This window comes from Parasteatoda tepidariorum, chromosome 6 (genome assembly GCF_982258835.1).
Source record: "Parasteatoda tepidariorum strain Cologne lab strain chromosome 6, Ptep-v5.0, whole genome shotgun sequence".
Taxonomy (NCBI): Eukaryota; Metazoa; Arthropoda; class Arachnida; order Araneae; family Theridiidae; genus Parasteatoda; species Parasteatoda tepidariorum.
Window position 1 is genome coordinate 52,228,209 of NC_141760.1, and position 18,829 is coordinate 52,247,037.

General features: G+C 28.1%; 1 protein-coding gene across 2 annotated transcripts; it reads left to right on the top strand.

Moving 5' to 3' along the window:
• Positions 1–105: 105 nt before the first annotated feature.
• Rab40 (RAS oncogene family member Rab40) lies at positions 106–18,187 on the top strand. 2 transcript variants are annotated; one of them, XM_043048927.3, is made up of 7 exons: positions 106–308; positions 4,244–4,485; positions 5,193–5,253; positions 6,714–6,774; positions 7,098–7,175; positions 9,795–10,017; positions 17,584–18,187. In XM_043048927.3, exons 2-7 carry the CDS (start codon positions 4,329–4,331, stop codon positions 17,823–17,825), a joined length of 822 nt encoding a protein of 273 aa, XP_042904861.1. In that variant the 5' UTR covers positions 106–308; positions 4,244–4,328; the 3' UTR covers positions 17,826–18,187. The 2 variants fall into 2 exon arrangements, with proteins under 2 accessions (XP_042904861.1, XP_042904863.1); XM_043048929.3 differs by having other exon boundaries at positions 126–450.
• Positions 18,188–18,829: the final 642 nt, after the last annotated feature.

An 18,829-nucleotide genomic window follows, 5' to 3' on the forward strand; every position in this document is an offset into this window, starting at 1 on the left:
AAAATTAGATTTAGAATTCAATTTTGTGATTGGTCCACATACGTTGCAACAAAGCAGCAAGAACTAAGATTATAACTGTCATCTTTCATATTTGTTGTAAAGAATGGCAACAAGTTATTAAAATCAACAAAATAAGGGCAATTGTAATGGTTGTCATGAATGCGTGTAGAAAAATAATATTGAATTAAATGAAGTTTATGCAAGCTCTTCAATAATTATTGTGCATTGATTAACTTTGATGATTTATCTCACAGTTTTGCAAAAGCTTTTCTTAAACTTCTCTATAACTGTATGAACAAATAAAATAGGTAGGCTTAAACTGAAATAGAATTGTTTTTCAACTGCTCTACATTCGAAATAAATTATTTAGTACTTTTCTTAAAACTTTAGTGAACTTTAATTGTATAAATACCTTGTAATTTTCTATCTTTAAGATCATTATTATTTCATGTAATTTTTTTAATTTATTTTTCTGCTGATTTATAAATTATTTCACGAATTATAGAACCAACAATTATCACCTTTTCTTTTGAACATAATTAGTTCTCATTTCTCAAATTATGCATGCATTAGGATAGGCTGAAAATTTTATATCATTCTTACTTTTAGATTCTTATTACGTAATAGCATGAAGTAGTGAGTTTTTTAATTTCCGTAATTCCCCAATAAAGTATTTTACTGCATATTTTGCAGTAAAATGCTGCAAAATATTCAGTTAATGCAGAAAGGGTGTAAAGTATGAAAATTATTGCATTTCTGAATATAGAAAATTTTAACTTTTTGATGTATAATTTAAATTAGTTAATTTATGGCACTATTTCGTAGCTTTTTATTTTTAATCGGTTTAACATTCTGTTCTCAATCTATTTTGATTTTGTTGAAAACTGCTTATTGTTCAAAACTTCAAAGCAATAGATAAAGGTCTTTATTTTAGTCTTATAAAGATTATAAGCAATTAAATGTTAATTGCTTATTTAATTATAAGCAATTAACTGTAAAATTCGAAACTTTTTGACATAGATTCAAATTTTTAAGAAAATTATCTTCTTTTTAAGGATCCTAGGTGGGGTAGCTAAAAATACAATATTATAAAAATGCCCGGGAATCTCTTTTCCAGTCTTTTAGGTAGACAACCATCAAAGCATCCTTATTAGTTAGAAAATACAAAATAGATGATAATCATTGTAAATCATCAGCTTTTGGTACAAATCAGGGTGGGCAAGGTTTAGGACAGAATGGATTACTCCACGGTTTAAACCGTCCTGTCCAAAACCCTTATACTCAAATTATGTCACAATTTTTTCTGAACAATATTTAAAAGGTAAAATAAACATAGAACTAATAACATATTGATAATTGAATCTACTGGAGAATATTTGTTTTTAAAAGTATAATGTTTTATTAATGTTGTTAGACTCTTCAATTTAAACATTAAACAAAGGAAGATTAATCAATAATCAAGTTCAATTGGTCCTCTCATTCAATAGTACAGTAATACATAACTGAAGTTTAACCTTGCCATACTGGTTAAGCTATTAGGGACTAAATGCTTGATTAGTTATAAACAGGTTAATTTATCTATAGTACTATTCAAGAATACTTTTATTTCATTCATGTTTAATGCTTTCAGCATAGTGGTGATACATCACAAGTGTCAGTAACTGAAACTGATATTATGCCCTTCGAAACTGTTAATATGTTTTTCAGTTATTTTGTATTTCCAATTTAAACTAATAAATTTATATTTAAAAAAAAATTTTTTTTTTTAATGGATGTCTTTTTTATCATCCTGTGATGCAGAAATCGTAACTTTTTTTAAAACAAATATTGTGAAAAATGTAAGGTTAATTTTCAAACAAATTTAGTATTTTTTTTTAAGAAATATTTTTATTTTTTAATATTGTATTATTTATCCTTATGCTAAAACATTATTTATCAGTATTAAAAGCATATTTGAATTTAGAGGACTAGGTATTCACTTTTGTTGTTCAATGAATTGTGGAGCTTCAAAAACTATAAACCTATTCCTATTATATTATTTTCCTTTTATAAGTTAAAGTAAATTGTGTAAAATATATCAAATATTTATTGATATATGTAATTATTATGTGTACAATGGTTACACCTATAGAATTTTTACCTTTTATCAAAGTTCAAGGTTTTGGACACTTTAAGACAGTATTAGCCAGTTTAAGACAGTGAAACTCACGTGTCCTGTCCAAAACCAGTTTTGGGCGTCCAAAACTCCAACCTTGTTACAGATTACCAAATGTTTTTACAATTTCGATGTTTTAATATCTCATTATAACATATAACTCAAATTCTGGGTCACTCTTTTAAGCTAGTAGTCATTTTTCAATTAGTGTTGATATCACAATGCATTCGCATAGTTTTCACAATAATTTTTGGGGTAGTTATTAAAATGGATTTTTACTTGTTTTTTTTTTTTTTTTTTATCTCAATGTTTAAATACGATATTATTTCGTTCCTCCTACTTCAAGTCACACATTTCTCACTCAATTTTTGACAATTCACCTGCAATAACACATGGATTTATAATTTGTATCTGTTATTCCAGCAGAGTTTCATAGTTTTTTTAATGCTACCTTATCATGCATAGGAAATTTTGAATGGCACATTTGTAAAATTACTTTTTGATGCACTCAATTTGTGAGGATTAACAGGGCTTTGTCGATCAAATTTTAGGTGTTTGGGGTTTCCATATAGCTTTTAGAATTTAAAATTTATTTTTAATATAATATTACGATACGCAAATTCCAAATCTCGCTTTTGAATAATCACGTAATGATCCGCTTTAGTCGTGACAATTTCATCTCAATTCCACAATTTCTGCGAAATTTTGCGCACTTTGAAATTGAGTGTGTGATTCTTAGCTGTAGTTATCTTTTTATGCAAGACGTGAGAAAAAAAATATGGGATTTTTTTCGTGCTGGTTATGAAATAACAGATTTAATTTCTGGTGTAGACAATTTTTTTTAGATTATAGTGGAAATCTGATTAAAACCGAACAAAAAAAATTTCTGGTAAAAATTAATAAAAAGCAAAAAAGTGGAGGATTCTCATCTACCCCTGTATTCGTTTCTTAACAACTCGCAAATGTAGAGGGGGGGAAAATATTTGAAAAGTAAAGAGTTTGATTGTTAAAAAGTGTCCTGAAAAGAGGCCCATCCGGTAAAAGGACGTCTGTATATAGGACTTTGTACTGTAGTTGCTTACCTTATGAGTTATTTGCGGAGATTTTTTTTCCAGCTTTGCATTATGGAAAATATAGCCAATTGTACGATAAAGCAGATGACAGTGAGTTCATTCTGTTGGAATGGTATAAAAATCAGGGTGTAATAGTGCATGTGATTTTTCCGTTAATTTGTAGAATTTCGCAAATCTGGAGAAAATAAACTTAATCAAATTTTCTTAGAATGCACTAATCTAAAATTTGACTTTTTTTCTTATTTACCAACAACTGAATAAAATAATTATTTTTAAATAGTATTACGACATAGAAATTTCAAAACCTGCCTCTTAGGATCACTTTTCGGTAAGCTGAAATATATTGTACATCCGTATGAGGTGGATTAGTTAATGCTGCCTATTTTCATAGGGTTTTTATTTATACTGATGTTCATAACATGTGAAATTTGTATGGCACATTTATGGAAATTCTGATATGTTCCACTTCTATACGATGTTAATATAATTCAGAGATTTTTAATCACACATTTGAGTGTGCTATTATAAGTGATTATTCAATCAATTTTTCGTCTGATGCTAATGATTTTAGGTTACCAATATTATTTATTATAATATGTGAATATCAATTCATTGTAAATATACTTAGTTTTATCGGTGATTTTTTCGTGGTAGTCATTACTGCAAGTTTCAGAATTTCTGAAAAATGGTAAAAGCGAAAAAGTGTAGAAATGTGTATTTTTTTTATTTTTTAAATGCCTAGATATTGCCCACAATACTAGAATATATGTTATTATGGATGTTTGATAGCAAAAATATATTCATTCTAATATTTTATTTTAGAATTGTTACTTTTTGTGTATAAAAATGATGGTCTCTTATTTATCTTCTGCGTACAGAAAAAGAATTAAAAAAAATTAATTATTGAGAAAAGATTTTTTTTTTTTTTAAAATGTAAAAACAGATGAACTATGAAGTTTCTACAAAATTTTATAAAAATTTTTCTTCCAGAAATCACATATGTTTTATTTTGTAGGACACTTTAGCTGACCATAAGATGTGGCTTCAATCATTCACCAGCCACAAAACCTGAGAAACTTTTATCAAGAATTACAGCACTCATGAGCAGAACAACTGTATCTGTTTCTCGACATAATCCGAAGTCCTACGATTATTTGTTGAAGTTTTTACTAGTAGGAGACAGTGATGTTGGTAAACAAGAGATTCTTAGTGGCCTTGAAGATGGCTCCCAGGAATCGCCATTTTGTGGCTCCTCAGGTTAGATAACAAATTTTTAATGTTTTTTTTTTTTCATATTAAATTTTAAATTAATTGTTAATAAATAAACTTATATCAAAAAATATTCAAAATATGTATACATATTCTTAGGTTGCACTTCACTTTAAACACATTTTTTAAATGAAAGTATTTTTTTCTAATGGAAACCTTTTTGTAAGAAAATTTTTTTGAAGAGTGTAGGTAAAACAAATGCTTTGCCACCTCACCAAATGCTATAAAATCAAAAAAAATTGAATTTTTCCACTGGAAAGAAATATATTTGTTTAACTTGATCCTCAAAATTACGTCAAAATGATTTTTTCTAAACAAATCAGTATTTTATATTCGATTGCAGTACTTTTTGGCAGATGCGCACTATAACTAATTAGAATTAGGTACAAATAATATAAGCCTGAAGTAAACTTAATTGTATAAAATTTTTAAGATTTGCATTTGACTAAGGCTTTCGGAAATCAGCGAATACTTTTGATATTGGGCTAATTTATTAGCAAATAACATGAGATCCTTAGTGTGGGCCCTGCAAAAGTTGGGTATGTATTACATACTTATAGTTTCTTTTAGAGAGTAGCAGATATTGTTTTTGTGAGCTTACTTTATAATATATTCACTTATGCGGGAATATTTGTTCAAAGTTTATATGTATTAGAATTCAAATTTTCTTTTAAAGTTGTTAATTAAATTTTCAGGTGTTGCATATAAAACAACCACAATATTATTAGATGGAAAACGAATAAAACTTCAGCTGTGGTAAGTTATTTTTTCCTTGAGATTTAACAATTTTAATTATGAAAAGAAAGTATGTTTAAATATTTTCCTATGAAAGTTGAACTACTGTATATCTGCATTTTACTATACTTAAGCATTTTCTTAGTCTTTTAAAATGTGTATTGCTGTAGTTTATTTTATACAATGTGATTATTAAAAAAAAATTCTCGCTATCTTAGTAATTGTTCCAAATTTTTCATAACTGTGTATATTTTTTTTTCATCTAAAAATTAAGTTTGATATTTCGCATCTAACTGCCCTCTGTACTATCCTGTTACCTTTATAAAACAGAACTTTAGATTTAACGAGAAAATCATGAAAGACTGATTGAACCTAGTTCTTGTATTCATCTTTCTTGATAATTTAGATGTTTCTGTAGTTGTGTGGTTTGTTGTTTGTAAGTATTTAATTAATGTACTTCTGTGATAATTAATGTTTGATCTGTCCTATGCTCCTCACCATCTGCACCTTGCAAAAAGTCATTATTTGCAGGTGTCTGTTAAGACATTTTGTGAAAGGTCCGGTTTTTTAAAATTGTGAAAAAATTACTCGTAATTTGTGAATATAAAATAAACGTTAAGTCACATTCTTTCAACCAGGGTCCTGCTTTTATAAATTTGTGCAAATAGGGTCCAGTTATAGCAAAAAAAAAAATTTCAAGGAGTTTTTAAATTGTAAACAGATACATGAACACTGTTAAATTATAATTAAAGATAAAATAAAAAAATTTCAAAAATAAACAGCAATTGCTGCTTCTAAATTAGAGATGCAACATACAAATATTTGGTATTTAGCCTTTACTGCTGAACGCAGCATATTCATTTCGGACGAATAATGGAAGAAGCGTCTGCCGAAGACAAAACTCAATTTGTTTTCATTCATCTTTCTTGTTTTCCCCCTGGGAAGGGTTTATTCGATTAACAAAACAATAATGGAGAAAAACAAATTTGTGAAGGGTTTGATTGAAAGATAAATTATTTTGTAAAAGGTCCATTTTTAAGTTAAAATATTTTGTGAAGGGTCCGTTTTTATGAAAAGATATTTTGTGGAGGAGCTGTTAATGGACCCAAATTTCGTCTAAGCAGACCCCTGGTTTGTTAGTGTAGTTATATTGAAAGTTTGTGAAACATAGAAATGTTTTCTTTACTATTTTTGAATTTTCTGTATACTACTCCTTTTCTATGCTAAAAATTGGCATTATTTTTAAGTTTTTTTCTGTAAAAATTATTATTTTAAATGAAAAAGAAACTAAATAAATTTGTTATCTTAGATTCTTTAGTCTTGAAAAAACGTATTTGATATGAGAAGTAAGCATTTTTAATATAAATAGTTTCTCCTAAACAAACTTTTTTTTCTTCTTTTTTTTTTTTAAATTATTATTACTATTAATCCTGATATTGAAGTTGTGTGTGCTATTATTTATTTGTGAATTTCTTTTTCAGGGAATCTTCAGGCCAGGGAAGGTTTTCTACTATTATCCGCTCTTATTCTAGAGGAGCACAAGTAATTTTATCCGCATTATGTTTATTTTTAAAAGTAAAATATAATTTATTTATTGAAATAGAAATCTCTGCTTACCTCACATTTTTTAAAGTATGGCTATTAATAACCTTTGTGTATCAAAATTTGTATTTATTGATGATTATTACATATTAATTAATGAATTTTGTCTATCATTAATTTTGCACATTAAAATTTTGATCAAATCTGAATCAATGTTGAAAATTTCTTTATAAATAAATTAAAAATAAAGAGTATGGATTAGGTGGTGGTCTTATTTTCCTGGTTAAAGTAATGTTATGAGTAAATGTTTGCTTTGTTTTTAGGGGATTATACTTGTGTATGATATTACAAATAAGTGGTCATTCGATGGCATTGACAGGTGGCTGCAAGAAGTTGAAGAGGTATGTTAATGAATAATAATACAGTATATACAGTAAAACATTAATCTTTCTCTTCAAACCATGAATTATTTTATTTTTATGAATCTACAATTATGCATTCTTTACTAGATTTGGGACAAGCTCAGCTAATACCTGAAGTTATCTAATTTGCGAGAAAAAATTTTTTTTGAATAGGCTCCTGAACTATCTCTAATTCGGCCTTTCACTCATATCTGACAATGGGTCAGTTCCTCGGCACAGAGCTTTTAGATCCTGCTCCAAACTGTTTTGACAGTACTATTCAAAACCCAACTGGAAAATTTAATTGATTTTCATCTTAAGAGAAGAATGGAATTCTTCCTTTGCCTTTTTGTTATTTATAAAAAAAATTTATATAGAATTTAAATACTTTCAAAACAAACTTTTCGTTTTACTACAAGATAATTCCCAACACTACACCAATATTTCAGTCTCTTTTTCATCAAAGTAGGATGATCAATCCACTTTGGTAGGAATGTTCCCTAAGTTTATATTAAATTGTATATTTTATTTTATTCTCTAAGTAATACTTCTTATTGTAGTTTAATTTTCTGAAAGAATTATTATTAAATGTCGAATGATGTCACAAGAAAATTATAAATTGAATTGATCATAAATTCAACTGTTAAACAATAACAATTACAACAGTTACCATAAACATGAAACTGTTCAGAAGTTGAAGAAATTTGAAGCGGCTCCAAAAGCTTCAGGCCATGAAGTAGGCTAAGTTCACCTTTAGTAATAATTGGCAGGCAGTTATGTAATTTGCAAAAATTTGCGGTGAAATTTTAAATATATAAAAATGAATTCGTTTTTAGTATGAAATTGATAAATTGGGAGAAAAAAACAAGTTGACAAAACTTAGTTTTCTGACTTGTAGGGAAAGAAAAAAAAAGTTCATCTATTCTACTGCCATCTACCATACTAAATATTCTTATGTCAATGACAGCAAATTAGTAGTTTGCAAGAAAAAATATCACAATTGTTGGAGACAGAAATTAGAATTTTGTTGTAAATAATAGAAAATGCAAAAATTATATTAATTATAAATGTATGTTTTTATAATTTATCTGTTTATATTGTGAGAAGATTCTTAAATTACCTCTCTTTTTTTATGTGTGTTTTTATTTAATATATCTAAATTTTTTTATGTTACAGTTATGCAATGCCTTTCGATTAGCTTTTTGATAAACTTCTTTGTAATTCCCTTTGACATATAATTTGAAACTGGATAATATTGAATCAAGAAAAAAGAATGTTAGACAAGTAGGGTAAAATTCTCAAATGGTAATGAAGAAATAATTTCAAAAATTGTAAAAGAATGATAGTTCTGGCATAAATATTTTCATTAAAATTCAGACCAAATGTAGGATATGAAATAAATGGGGGTTATTGGTTCTCTTTGAGTGTTTTCATCAGCACAAATTTATCCTCCCTTTTTTGACAACTGAAAAAATAGCTTATGTAATTTTTTTATGGTAAAATAAGATATTTAGTGATTTTATTCATTGCAAATTACAATTTTTTCCTAATTGCTTATCTAGAACAGCAGTACAAATTTCTTTTGGGCTATAGAGTCATAGAAGATCAACCTTCTTTTATCAGAACTCCGACAATAAATAAAGTTCATTAATAATTGTAGACATATTCTCCAAAAATTTTTTTAATTGTTTTGAAAATGCTTAATTTGAAGAGTCTTACTTGTTTCATTGTTTTAATATTAGTCAAATAATGATCAATATTCATATTGGGTCTTAAAGTTATGTTTAGTCAGACATTTTGATTTTGCAAGTCAAGAACAGCTTCTAGGCTAGTATAAATTTGGTCTTTCTCTTAGCCTAAAAGCTGGCAAAATAAACTGAATTACGAATTTCGTTAATGTGAATAAAAAGGAACATTGATATTTTTATATTATTGAATTATTTAAGTTGTTATAACTTTTTTTTCTTACTCGTTTTTCTTTAGCATTTCATATATATATTTATTCAAAAAGAACTTAACTGTTGTATTTAATTATGCAGAAATCTAATTGTTGATTATGTATAAATGTAATTATATGCTTTGAAAATCATTAATGGTTATAAAGAAAACTAAATCTTGAAACCTATGTTACCTTTCCACGAAACCCTAAAGGTCCACAGAACACATTTTGAAAACTGATTATCTAGAGTAAGTATCGAAAAAGATTCAAGTGAATTTAAAGAAAGGCATGTTGTATTTTAAATTATTAATATATTGTAAATATCTATGTGGGATTTTAAAATCCTCCAAAGGACTACATTTTTGCGAAAAGAAACTTTTTGTCTTTTTGAGTAAAAAACAAGTTCTACTTGAACATAAGATAATCATCTTTTAATGATTTGTTTCTTATGAGCCATAGTGCCCTCCATTTTTGGGGATTTAAACAGCTTTTTTTGTTTATTACATTTGTAGTATGTAGTCGTGAAAGTAGTGATTGCTAATCCTGCTTTTTATCCAAATCATTTCATAATGAAAATGGATTTGTTTGATTATCATTACTTTTTTACTGCCTTATCAGAAAAATGTGTGTTCTGCCTTTTCATTGAATGTTGTTAATTTTATGAAATCATTTGTTTTTAGCATGCACCTGGTATTCCAAAAATCCTTATTGGAAATCGATTACATTTAGCTTTTAAAAGGCAAGTTTGTGAAGGTACTGCTGAATCATATGCTAGGAAGCATAGTATGGTGTTTTTTGAAGTGAGTCCTTTGTGTAATTACAACATAACAGAATCATTTGTTGAGCTTTCACGCATGGCTCTTCTTAGAAATGGTATGGAGAGACTGTGGCGAAGCAATAGAGGTAATTATTCTTACTTTCCCTTTACTCACTATTTTCTTTTACAACTAACTTTTATATTTCTGTAATTTTAAATATGCTGATTTAATAAATGCAAGGTTCTTAATTGTCCTAATCTTTGCTATTTTGTCTTGATATTTACTTATTTGTTAGCTTGTTTTGAACATACCATTTTAACAAGCACACAAATTTATAATAATCATTTTGCTTTTTTAAAAATTCCTTTCAGTAGAAGAGAAAACTAAGCAATGTCAAAACTAGTATGTTATACTAGTTGAAATCTGAAAAGCGTTTTAAGTTAAGAAGAATTAGCATAAAAAACAACTCCCTTTTTATCATTCTTTTTTCTTCAGAACAAATTATTGCTGAATCAGTATTGAAGAGAAAATTCTTTAAGTAACCCCACTCTTTTAACATAACTGTTTCCTATTTTTGTCATTTTGCACATCTTTTCATCGTATGTCAGTAAATCTAACTATGCACTTATTGAAATCAAAGTATGACTCTTCTTAGATTCAATTCTTTTTTTCCCTCTGTGCAGGGGTAGAAGTCCTCCTATATTTCCTATTTTTCCTATATTTTTATAAAAAGCTAAGAAAGCCTCCTATTTTTCCTTTATTTCCTATATTTTTTCCCTCTAATATTTTTTTTTTACTATAGAAGACAATTTTCTAGATTTTTCTTTCCTCAGATAGTCATGATCATTTTGAAATTCACTTGTCCTCAATACTGCTTAAAGACAATGGGTAAGTGAACACATAAATAGTGTTCTCCCCCCCCCTCCCTATCTCTTGTAGTTGTTTAACAAAAGTTTCAAGGTACAATGACTAAGTTAGTATGTGGACTCCTATTGTTAGGGCCTGGGTAGATTTGTGGAACAACACCCCTTTTGTCAATAAAGGGTGAAATAACAGAGAACCAGTAGTAGCATGAATGGAATGTATCATAGAGTATTATTTATCAATGTCACTAAAAAAGTCAGAGGGGGGTTTTGTGGAAATTGCAGTTGCCTGTCAAACTCTTTCTTTCCTTATCTGCTGTATCTCTCCTCAATATCCATGGGTCACTCATTCTATTCAAAGATGAAGACACCTCAAGGTCAGTTTTTTTTCTATTCACCAGTTTTATTTCCTTCTATGGAAGTAACAGGAATTGTCCTAACTAATTTTGTCTCCTACTCTTTTTGGGGGAGTTTTTCTGTCAACTTCCATTGGTTCATTCAGAGGAGTGAATATAACTTGTTACCTGATTGGACCTTCATCACCCATTTTAAGTTACCCTTTGGAAGTAGTGAGTGTTGTCATTGACTACACAGAAAATTATTAGTTTTAGTGCTTTCTAAGCTTATACTACTTTGTATGACTTTTTTTTCTGAGTAGATGGCAAACTAAATTATTATGTTAATATTTTGCTTCAAAATGTTAACTTTCAATTAGATTATTTAAGTTTTTATTTTATTATCTTTGATTAATTTATTTTTATATTTATTGCATTTAATCCATTTAATTTATAAGTACAATTAAAAGATGCCAAATCATTTGACACGATTTCGTGATGATTGGCTTGATTTAGAGGATAAAAATAATGGTAAAGTTAAAAACTGGTGCCAAAAAGGTAAAGATGAATATTCTGCCTACTGTACTGTTTGTCTGGCTACTGTAAACATCAGCAGTAGTGGCAAAATTCAGCTTTTGCAGCATTCAGGCACTAAAAAACATAAAAAGACTTTTTATGAGAAAAAGGATATTTCTCAAAAGCGTCTCGTAATTGCTGCTGGCAATAGTGTTTGTTTGGAGCCAGGATCCAGCTCTACTGAATCAAAAAAAGTATGGACTCTTACTTCTGAAGACAAAATATTGCGATCTGAAATTATATGGACAATCCATGTTGCCCTGAACAATTATTCCTTTTTATCGCAGGATGCTATAAAAGAAGTATTTTCATCTGTCTTCCCAGACTCAAATTTGTGCACTGGGATGACCTTATGTTCCACCAAAGTGTCTTATTCTATATCACATGGACTTGATCCTTACTTTTTGAAGCAAATCACCAACGAATTTAAGAGAGAAAAACCTTATTACTCATTAATGTTTGATGAGACCCTTAATGAGCAAAACTTGAAACAACTTGATATGCACATTCGATATTGGTGCTCTTGTGATGGTGGTATATCCGAGAGATACTTGGGTTCAGAACTGTTGGGGCATGCAACTGCTCTCAACATTTTTAATGCAATAAAATCAATTCTAAATTCTTGTGAAATAGATTTAAAGCATATAGTGATGCTTGGGTCTGATGGGCCGAATGTTAATAAATGTGTTTTTCAACTATTCGACAAAGAAGTTACGGAAAATTAGGAAGTATGGATTAATAAATGTGGGTACATGTAATTTACATGTTATTCATAATGCCTTTGGAAAAGGTTTAGCTATTGAAGAATTTGGGAATATTATTGATTTTTTGGAAAACATTTATTCATGGTTTTCCAAATTTCCTTCCAGGAAAGTGGATCTCCAAAAAGAAATTGATCATTTTGGTTGTGAATATTCTAAAGTGTTGAGATATGTGAGCAACAGATGGCTTTCTGTTGTTACTGTCTGCGAAAGAGTCCTGCATCTTTTGCCTCCTTTAAAGGAGTATTTTATAGAAGATCTACCTAAACAGAAAAGTAGTTTGGTAAAGCTTTATAGATTTCCAAGCATTAAAAAAGTTTTAGAAGATCCTTTATTATCAGCTTATTTGCATTTCCTTATCAGTGTTGGATCAATTTTTGATAATATTTTAAAGCTATTACAAGAAAAAAACTCATTGATTCACACTTTATACAATGAGTTATGTGATTTGATAATAAAAATCATGCAACGCTTTATTAAAGAAGAAGTTTTGAAAGACAAAGGTGGCGACAAATTACTTGAGGTAGATTTGAACAAAGATGCCTTGCCCCTAAAAAAGATCGATGTGGGCAATAATGTTCGTAGGGTACTTAACTTGGTAAAAAGTGAAGAAAAGGAGTTATTTCTATTTAATGCTAAGAAATTTTATGTTATAATAATTGAATACCTCCTCCAGAAATTGCCTTTGAAAAATAAACTGTTACAATCCTTACAAATTTTACACCCTATTGTGAAGAAAGAACCTGTAGTGAATATTTTGCCTACAATCAGAAGATTGTGTAACATGCTACCCCACATCGTACCACAGAACTGTGTTGATAAACTGACTGACGAGTGGCATTTGTATGCAAATGAAGATGTTCCTGAGGAAACTGAAAACATTTCCATTGACAAGTATTGGAACAATGTGTTTGTTCTTAAAGATGGTAATGGTAATTTAAAATATCCCTTTTTAACTAAACTTGTGAAGTCAGTCCTCTCTGTTTCTCATGGGCAAGCCTCTGTGGAACATGGCTTTTCAATTAGCAAACGAATTATGACAAATGAAAGGTCAAGAATGAATTTAAACACGCTAGTAGGCTTAAGACTTATAAAAGATTCAGTTAGAAAAAATGCTTCTTGTGTGGAAATAACAAAAGAGATGATCCAGTTCTACAAAGAAGCCCACAGCAAATATAAGGCAGAAAAAGAAAAGGAAAAGCTCAAAAACCTCGAGGAAAAAAGTTTAGAGCCTAGGCCCAGTACTTCTGTAAAAAATCAACTGAGGAGAAATTGAAAGGTTTTAAGGAAAATGTTTATTCAGCTCAGGCTATGATTGAAGAAGGAAACCAGAGGCTAAAACAAGGACTCAAACGGAAATCTATGGCTGATATTGAGGCTGGACAAGCACTTATTGATGCTGGCAACAAAAAGTTAGACTTTGCAGAATGATAAATGAATATAAAAACAATGCTGCATAATTTTTGAAATAATTTAATGTAATAAAGAGGAGTAAATAAAATGTTAATTATTGAAAAAGTCATTAGTTTGATAAAGTCAATTTTTTTATGTGATTTTTAATTTTTAAAGCAATAATAAGGTATGTATGATTTTATTGCGGAAAATTGTTTATATAATTTTTTTATCGAATTTTTTTGAGTGTTAAATAATTAAGTTTTAAAGTTATTCATATATGATCCATACTTTTAAATCTAATTTAAATCTTTTTTGCCCTATTTTTTATTCCAGAAAATCCTATATTTTTTTTCTAGAAAATCCTATATTTTTTTCAAAACAATCCTATTTTTTTCTCATTGGTCACTTCTACCCCTGCTCTGTGCCTTTATTTTTCATAATTTTTGTTTTAAAAAAATTCCTAGTTTTCACTTAAACTTTATCAAAAACTATGAAGTACTAATTCTATTTTCAGATTTCAGTCAATCCTTTAAATTTGGAGTTTATTCAATACTTATATCACCTTTTTATTTTATTTAAAAAGTAATAAACCTTAATTCTGAAAATTTCAAACATTCGATGATTCAATTTTTTGGACCATCCACTAATTACTCATTGTTCACACTTTAAATCTTGTTTCAGCCTTTCGGTTATCTTAGAAAGAAACTCAGCATTTTTGCTCTCAATATTTTTTTCTTAATATGTTGGATTGCTAATTGAAAGGATGCCAAAGTTAAACTTGTTAGCAAATTGAGGAGTAAATTTTTTCTCTTGTCTTCAAATTGCAGTGATAGCTATGTTTTTCATTTCTTATACATTTCATTTATTGCAGAGTCAAAAGTACTTTTAAGTATCCATTTATTTTAAGTAATAAATTAAATTCTTTGATTTTTTTTACTATTTTTTAATTTATTTTTTATTAGATATTTCCTGATTATGATGTATTTAAGTTTTCTTATCATTTGTTAATTTTTGTTTTCACTTACTCTTTAGCATGTAGACTATGTATGATACAGTTTTGAAATAATTTATTATTACATAAAAATAGCTATAATAACTAATTTTCTTTTAAACCTTTTTTGTTCTTTCTTTATATTAAAAAATCTGCTTCCGAAATCAAGAAAATTCAGGTCCCGAGACTACTCACTGTTTGTAATGTTTATTGTAACAATGTTTTATATGTAATATTAGAATATTTTAATGAAATGGCTTTAAAATTAAACTTCCTATACAATGCATCATGTTATATATATATTATAAAAATTCAACAAGATTATTAATTCTGAAATATTCTTTTATATATACATATTATGATATAAAACTTAAAACTCATGTTGCATTTTAGATTTTACGAACTTTCTATCTCCACATGCTTGGGTCATATTTTGGCAAAGTTATTTTATTATCACACTATAAATGAGCATTACCTATAAATCATGATTATAATATAAACCCTGATAAATAAATGAATTGTGCCTAACTTACAAAAATATAAATATTTATTTCAATCAATTAAATCTAGCTGTTTAATTAATATTTAGTACAATTAAAATAAATTTCCTAATGCGTGTTAATTTTAGTTATAATAATATTAATTTAATTATGCAAGGCAATTAACATTTTTAATAGATTTTGATTTTCTCCACCAAAATTTTAGATTTTTGATATTAGTTGTCCAAACTTAAATGTTTGTTCATAATTAAACCAAAGTTTCGAATTTTTAAGTATAGTATAATCAATGTGAAATGCATTGGTAAATTCAGGATATTTATTTAAAGAAGGGGGATTTTTTTTTAAATCAATAACACTGCATAACATAGTATTCCATACACATATTAGCATAGTTCCTTAGCTTATTGTTCACGCTAGTTATATATAATGAGCGGTATAGTTTAGAATCTATATTATGTCTACTAAATATAGTTTAAAGGGATTTTGTCTAACAAATATACTGAATGAAAGAATGTTTTAAAATTTATACTGGAATCTAATAAAAGAATTTATATCTTTTTCTTTTTTTTTTATAGTAAAAAATAAGTACACAGTTAACAAAAATAAAGAAAAAAGTAATGATTGATTTACATCTTTTTTATAAAAAAAATTTTATTAATGCTTTTTTTTCTCCACTTAATCATCTTTGGTATAACCAGTAGTTGAGAACGTACTTGAATGTTAGATTTGAACCATCCTCGTATTTGCAAATTTAGACTATCAAATTAGTGAAACCATAATTAAATCCCTAATCTTAGTGATACAATTTAAATTGTTGATCCCATGATTAAAAGTCTGTTTAATCAACACAAGCTACAGTAAACCCGATCGGTGTTTACTGCTAACCACATTACCTCTGTCCTGCAATTGATCACAAAGTTTTAAAGCCCCAACGTTCCCCTGTTGACACAGCAGACAGTTTTGAAAAGTTTTTCTTTGGGGATTAATTGCAAAATGTGCTAATTAAATCATCTTTTTCTCTCATTGCAATCAGTGTACTCTTCAATTACCCGGGGATTGTGCTAAACGTTCCCCACCTTGTCCAATGCAATAAAATCGTAAGTTCGGAGAAACTAATTGTAATTTGGCAAAAGTATTACCAAACAATTTTTTTCACAGAAAAGGAAAATATGTATTTCCCTCGACCCTAAAAAGTGCGTCAAAATTGGTTTTTCTGATAAAATCCTGTATTTTTTATTTAATCACAGTAATTTCCATTAGATATTTTGTTTAACCAATTAGAATTAATGCTAGATAATGTAAGCAACAAGAGAGATTATGTCAGCATGAAAAGCGTGGCAAAATTCTTTCCAACAATTTGTGTTAATAAAATAGATTAAGTATTTGCAAGATACATATTACCATCCAACTATTTTTGCAAAATATATGTTCATGACAAAAACACATTTTTTATTAAAAAAACTTATTGTAAAATTTAAAAACTAAAATGATCGTTAAAAGAAGAAACTTTATCTTTGTTGATAAGCACTCTTCAATGATAGATATATTTTAGTCACCTGTACTTGGTTGGCTATGCAAGTGTAAAGCCCCACACTAATTTCTATTTAAAAAAAAACTGTGCATAGTATAAAGAAATAGAAAGAAGTAGAATTAAAAAAATTAAATAATTTATCTTCTACTTGATCCTTTATTTCTAAATTATTTCAATCACGTTATGACAGTAAGTATCCTTTCATAAAAAATTACGACTTAAAGAATGAAGGGTTAATTTTAAAATGGAGTGTATTCATTTAAGAGATAGTTGGAATCCAATAAAAAAAATTGTTGCTTCAGGTTTATCCTTTAAATCATATTCTGTTCTAGTCTAAGACCACAATCTATTCTTATTTGTTTTCCTCAAAGACGATAAAACAACTACGTTTTTCCCCAACTGATTTGAACTAGCGTTTTATAAAATAGTTCAATTAATAGTAAAATTATATTTGGGTTTCTATAAAAGATGATCATAAAAAAAATTTTAAGATTTGACTTTGGCTAAGACTTTTAAATTTAGCTAATTTACTGGCTTGGTTAATAATTTTAAGTCTTTTGTTTTATTACTTTCTGATTATGTATAAAGTCCCTATAGCCACTTTACCTAACTTGACAGTGTTAGAGTGTCACTTTCAATTTTGTGACTTACATTACAAATTTCATATAAGTTATCAACTTTTATTTTTGCACAATAATATAGTTTTCATTTTAATGAAAGTTTTTAATTGTCATTTGATTTTTTTTTCTTTCTTTTCAGTATTGTCACTTCAAGAACTCTGTTGCCGTGCGATTGTTGCCCGAACAACAGTGTACAGTATTGAGCAGCTTCCTCTTCCGGTCTCCTTGAAGTCCTGTCTCAAATCATATTCAATGACAACTTATAAATCACGTCCTCATCTTCCAAACTCAAGAGACAAGTCTTTGAAGAAAACCAAGCAGTTGCATCACCCTTGTGATTCACTCACGTCCCAGTGTCGAAAGAGCTGCTCTATATCCTAGCCAATTGTACATTTTCATGTATATAGCCATCTTCTCAACTGCTCATCTTAAAAAAGAAGAAAGAAAATTATCATGTTGCCAATGTTTTTTAATGAGGAAAAAAAAAACTGTAACAAAGCATATCTCCTTTTTTTAGAAAAAAAAGAAAAGGAAATTGGATAAAATTGTGATTTGTAATTTAGTGTGTAGGCTCTGCAGGGTTTTTCCCACTTTCCTTCCCCCTGCAGTAGATATTACTTGTTTTGTAAATTAGAGACTAAAATTTCATGCTTCTTAAGTTGTATATTCCTAAATGTTGTGTAATTGTGATGTCGAATTGTATAGTCAGGATATTTTACAATTAAAGTCTAAGAACTTGTTCACTGTTGGTTTCTCATCTCTTCTTTCTAATATAAAGCTACCATATTTAAAGGGTTGTCTTCCATTTATTTTTCCTGGAGGAATTAATAAAAGGATGGTTCCTTTTATTAATGATCATTAAATATACTTATAATTTTTACCACCTACTAAATTCTCCATAATTTTGTATTGGTTCCGTTTTTGTTATTTAATGTATATGTTACCGTTGAAGTATAAAATCCGTTATTTTATAGAATACCTAGTTATTCCATGAAATAACTGATCGTGTCCGTTAAAGTGTAAAACTCTCTTGTATTTTATGGTTTAACTAGTTATTTCATAGAATAACGATTTGCAGCCCGTTAAAGTGTAAAATAATCTATATGCTACAGCTCAAAATTTAGGTACTGGTCAGGGATTTAAAAAATGTTCGTGTAAAACCCAGTGTGTCAACAAAAAATGTTTTTGTTTTAGAAATAATGTTCTTTGTAATTCCAAGTGTCATTTTAGTAATCCTTGTAGTAACAAATAATTTTATGGTAACTTTCCATAAATACCATTTATACGCTGCATAAATTAGATAAATTGCTTCTTTTTCATTTTAATTTTCTATCATTAGTTAATTTATAGAATACCTAGTTATTTCATAGAATAACTAGTTAAAG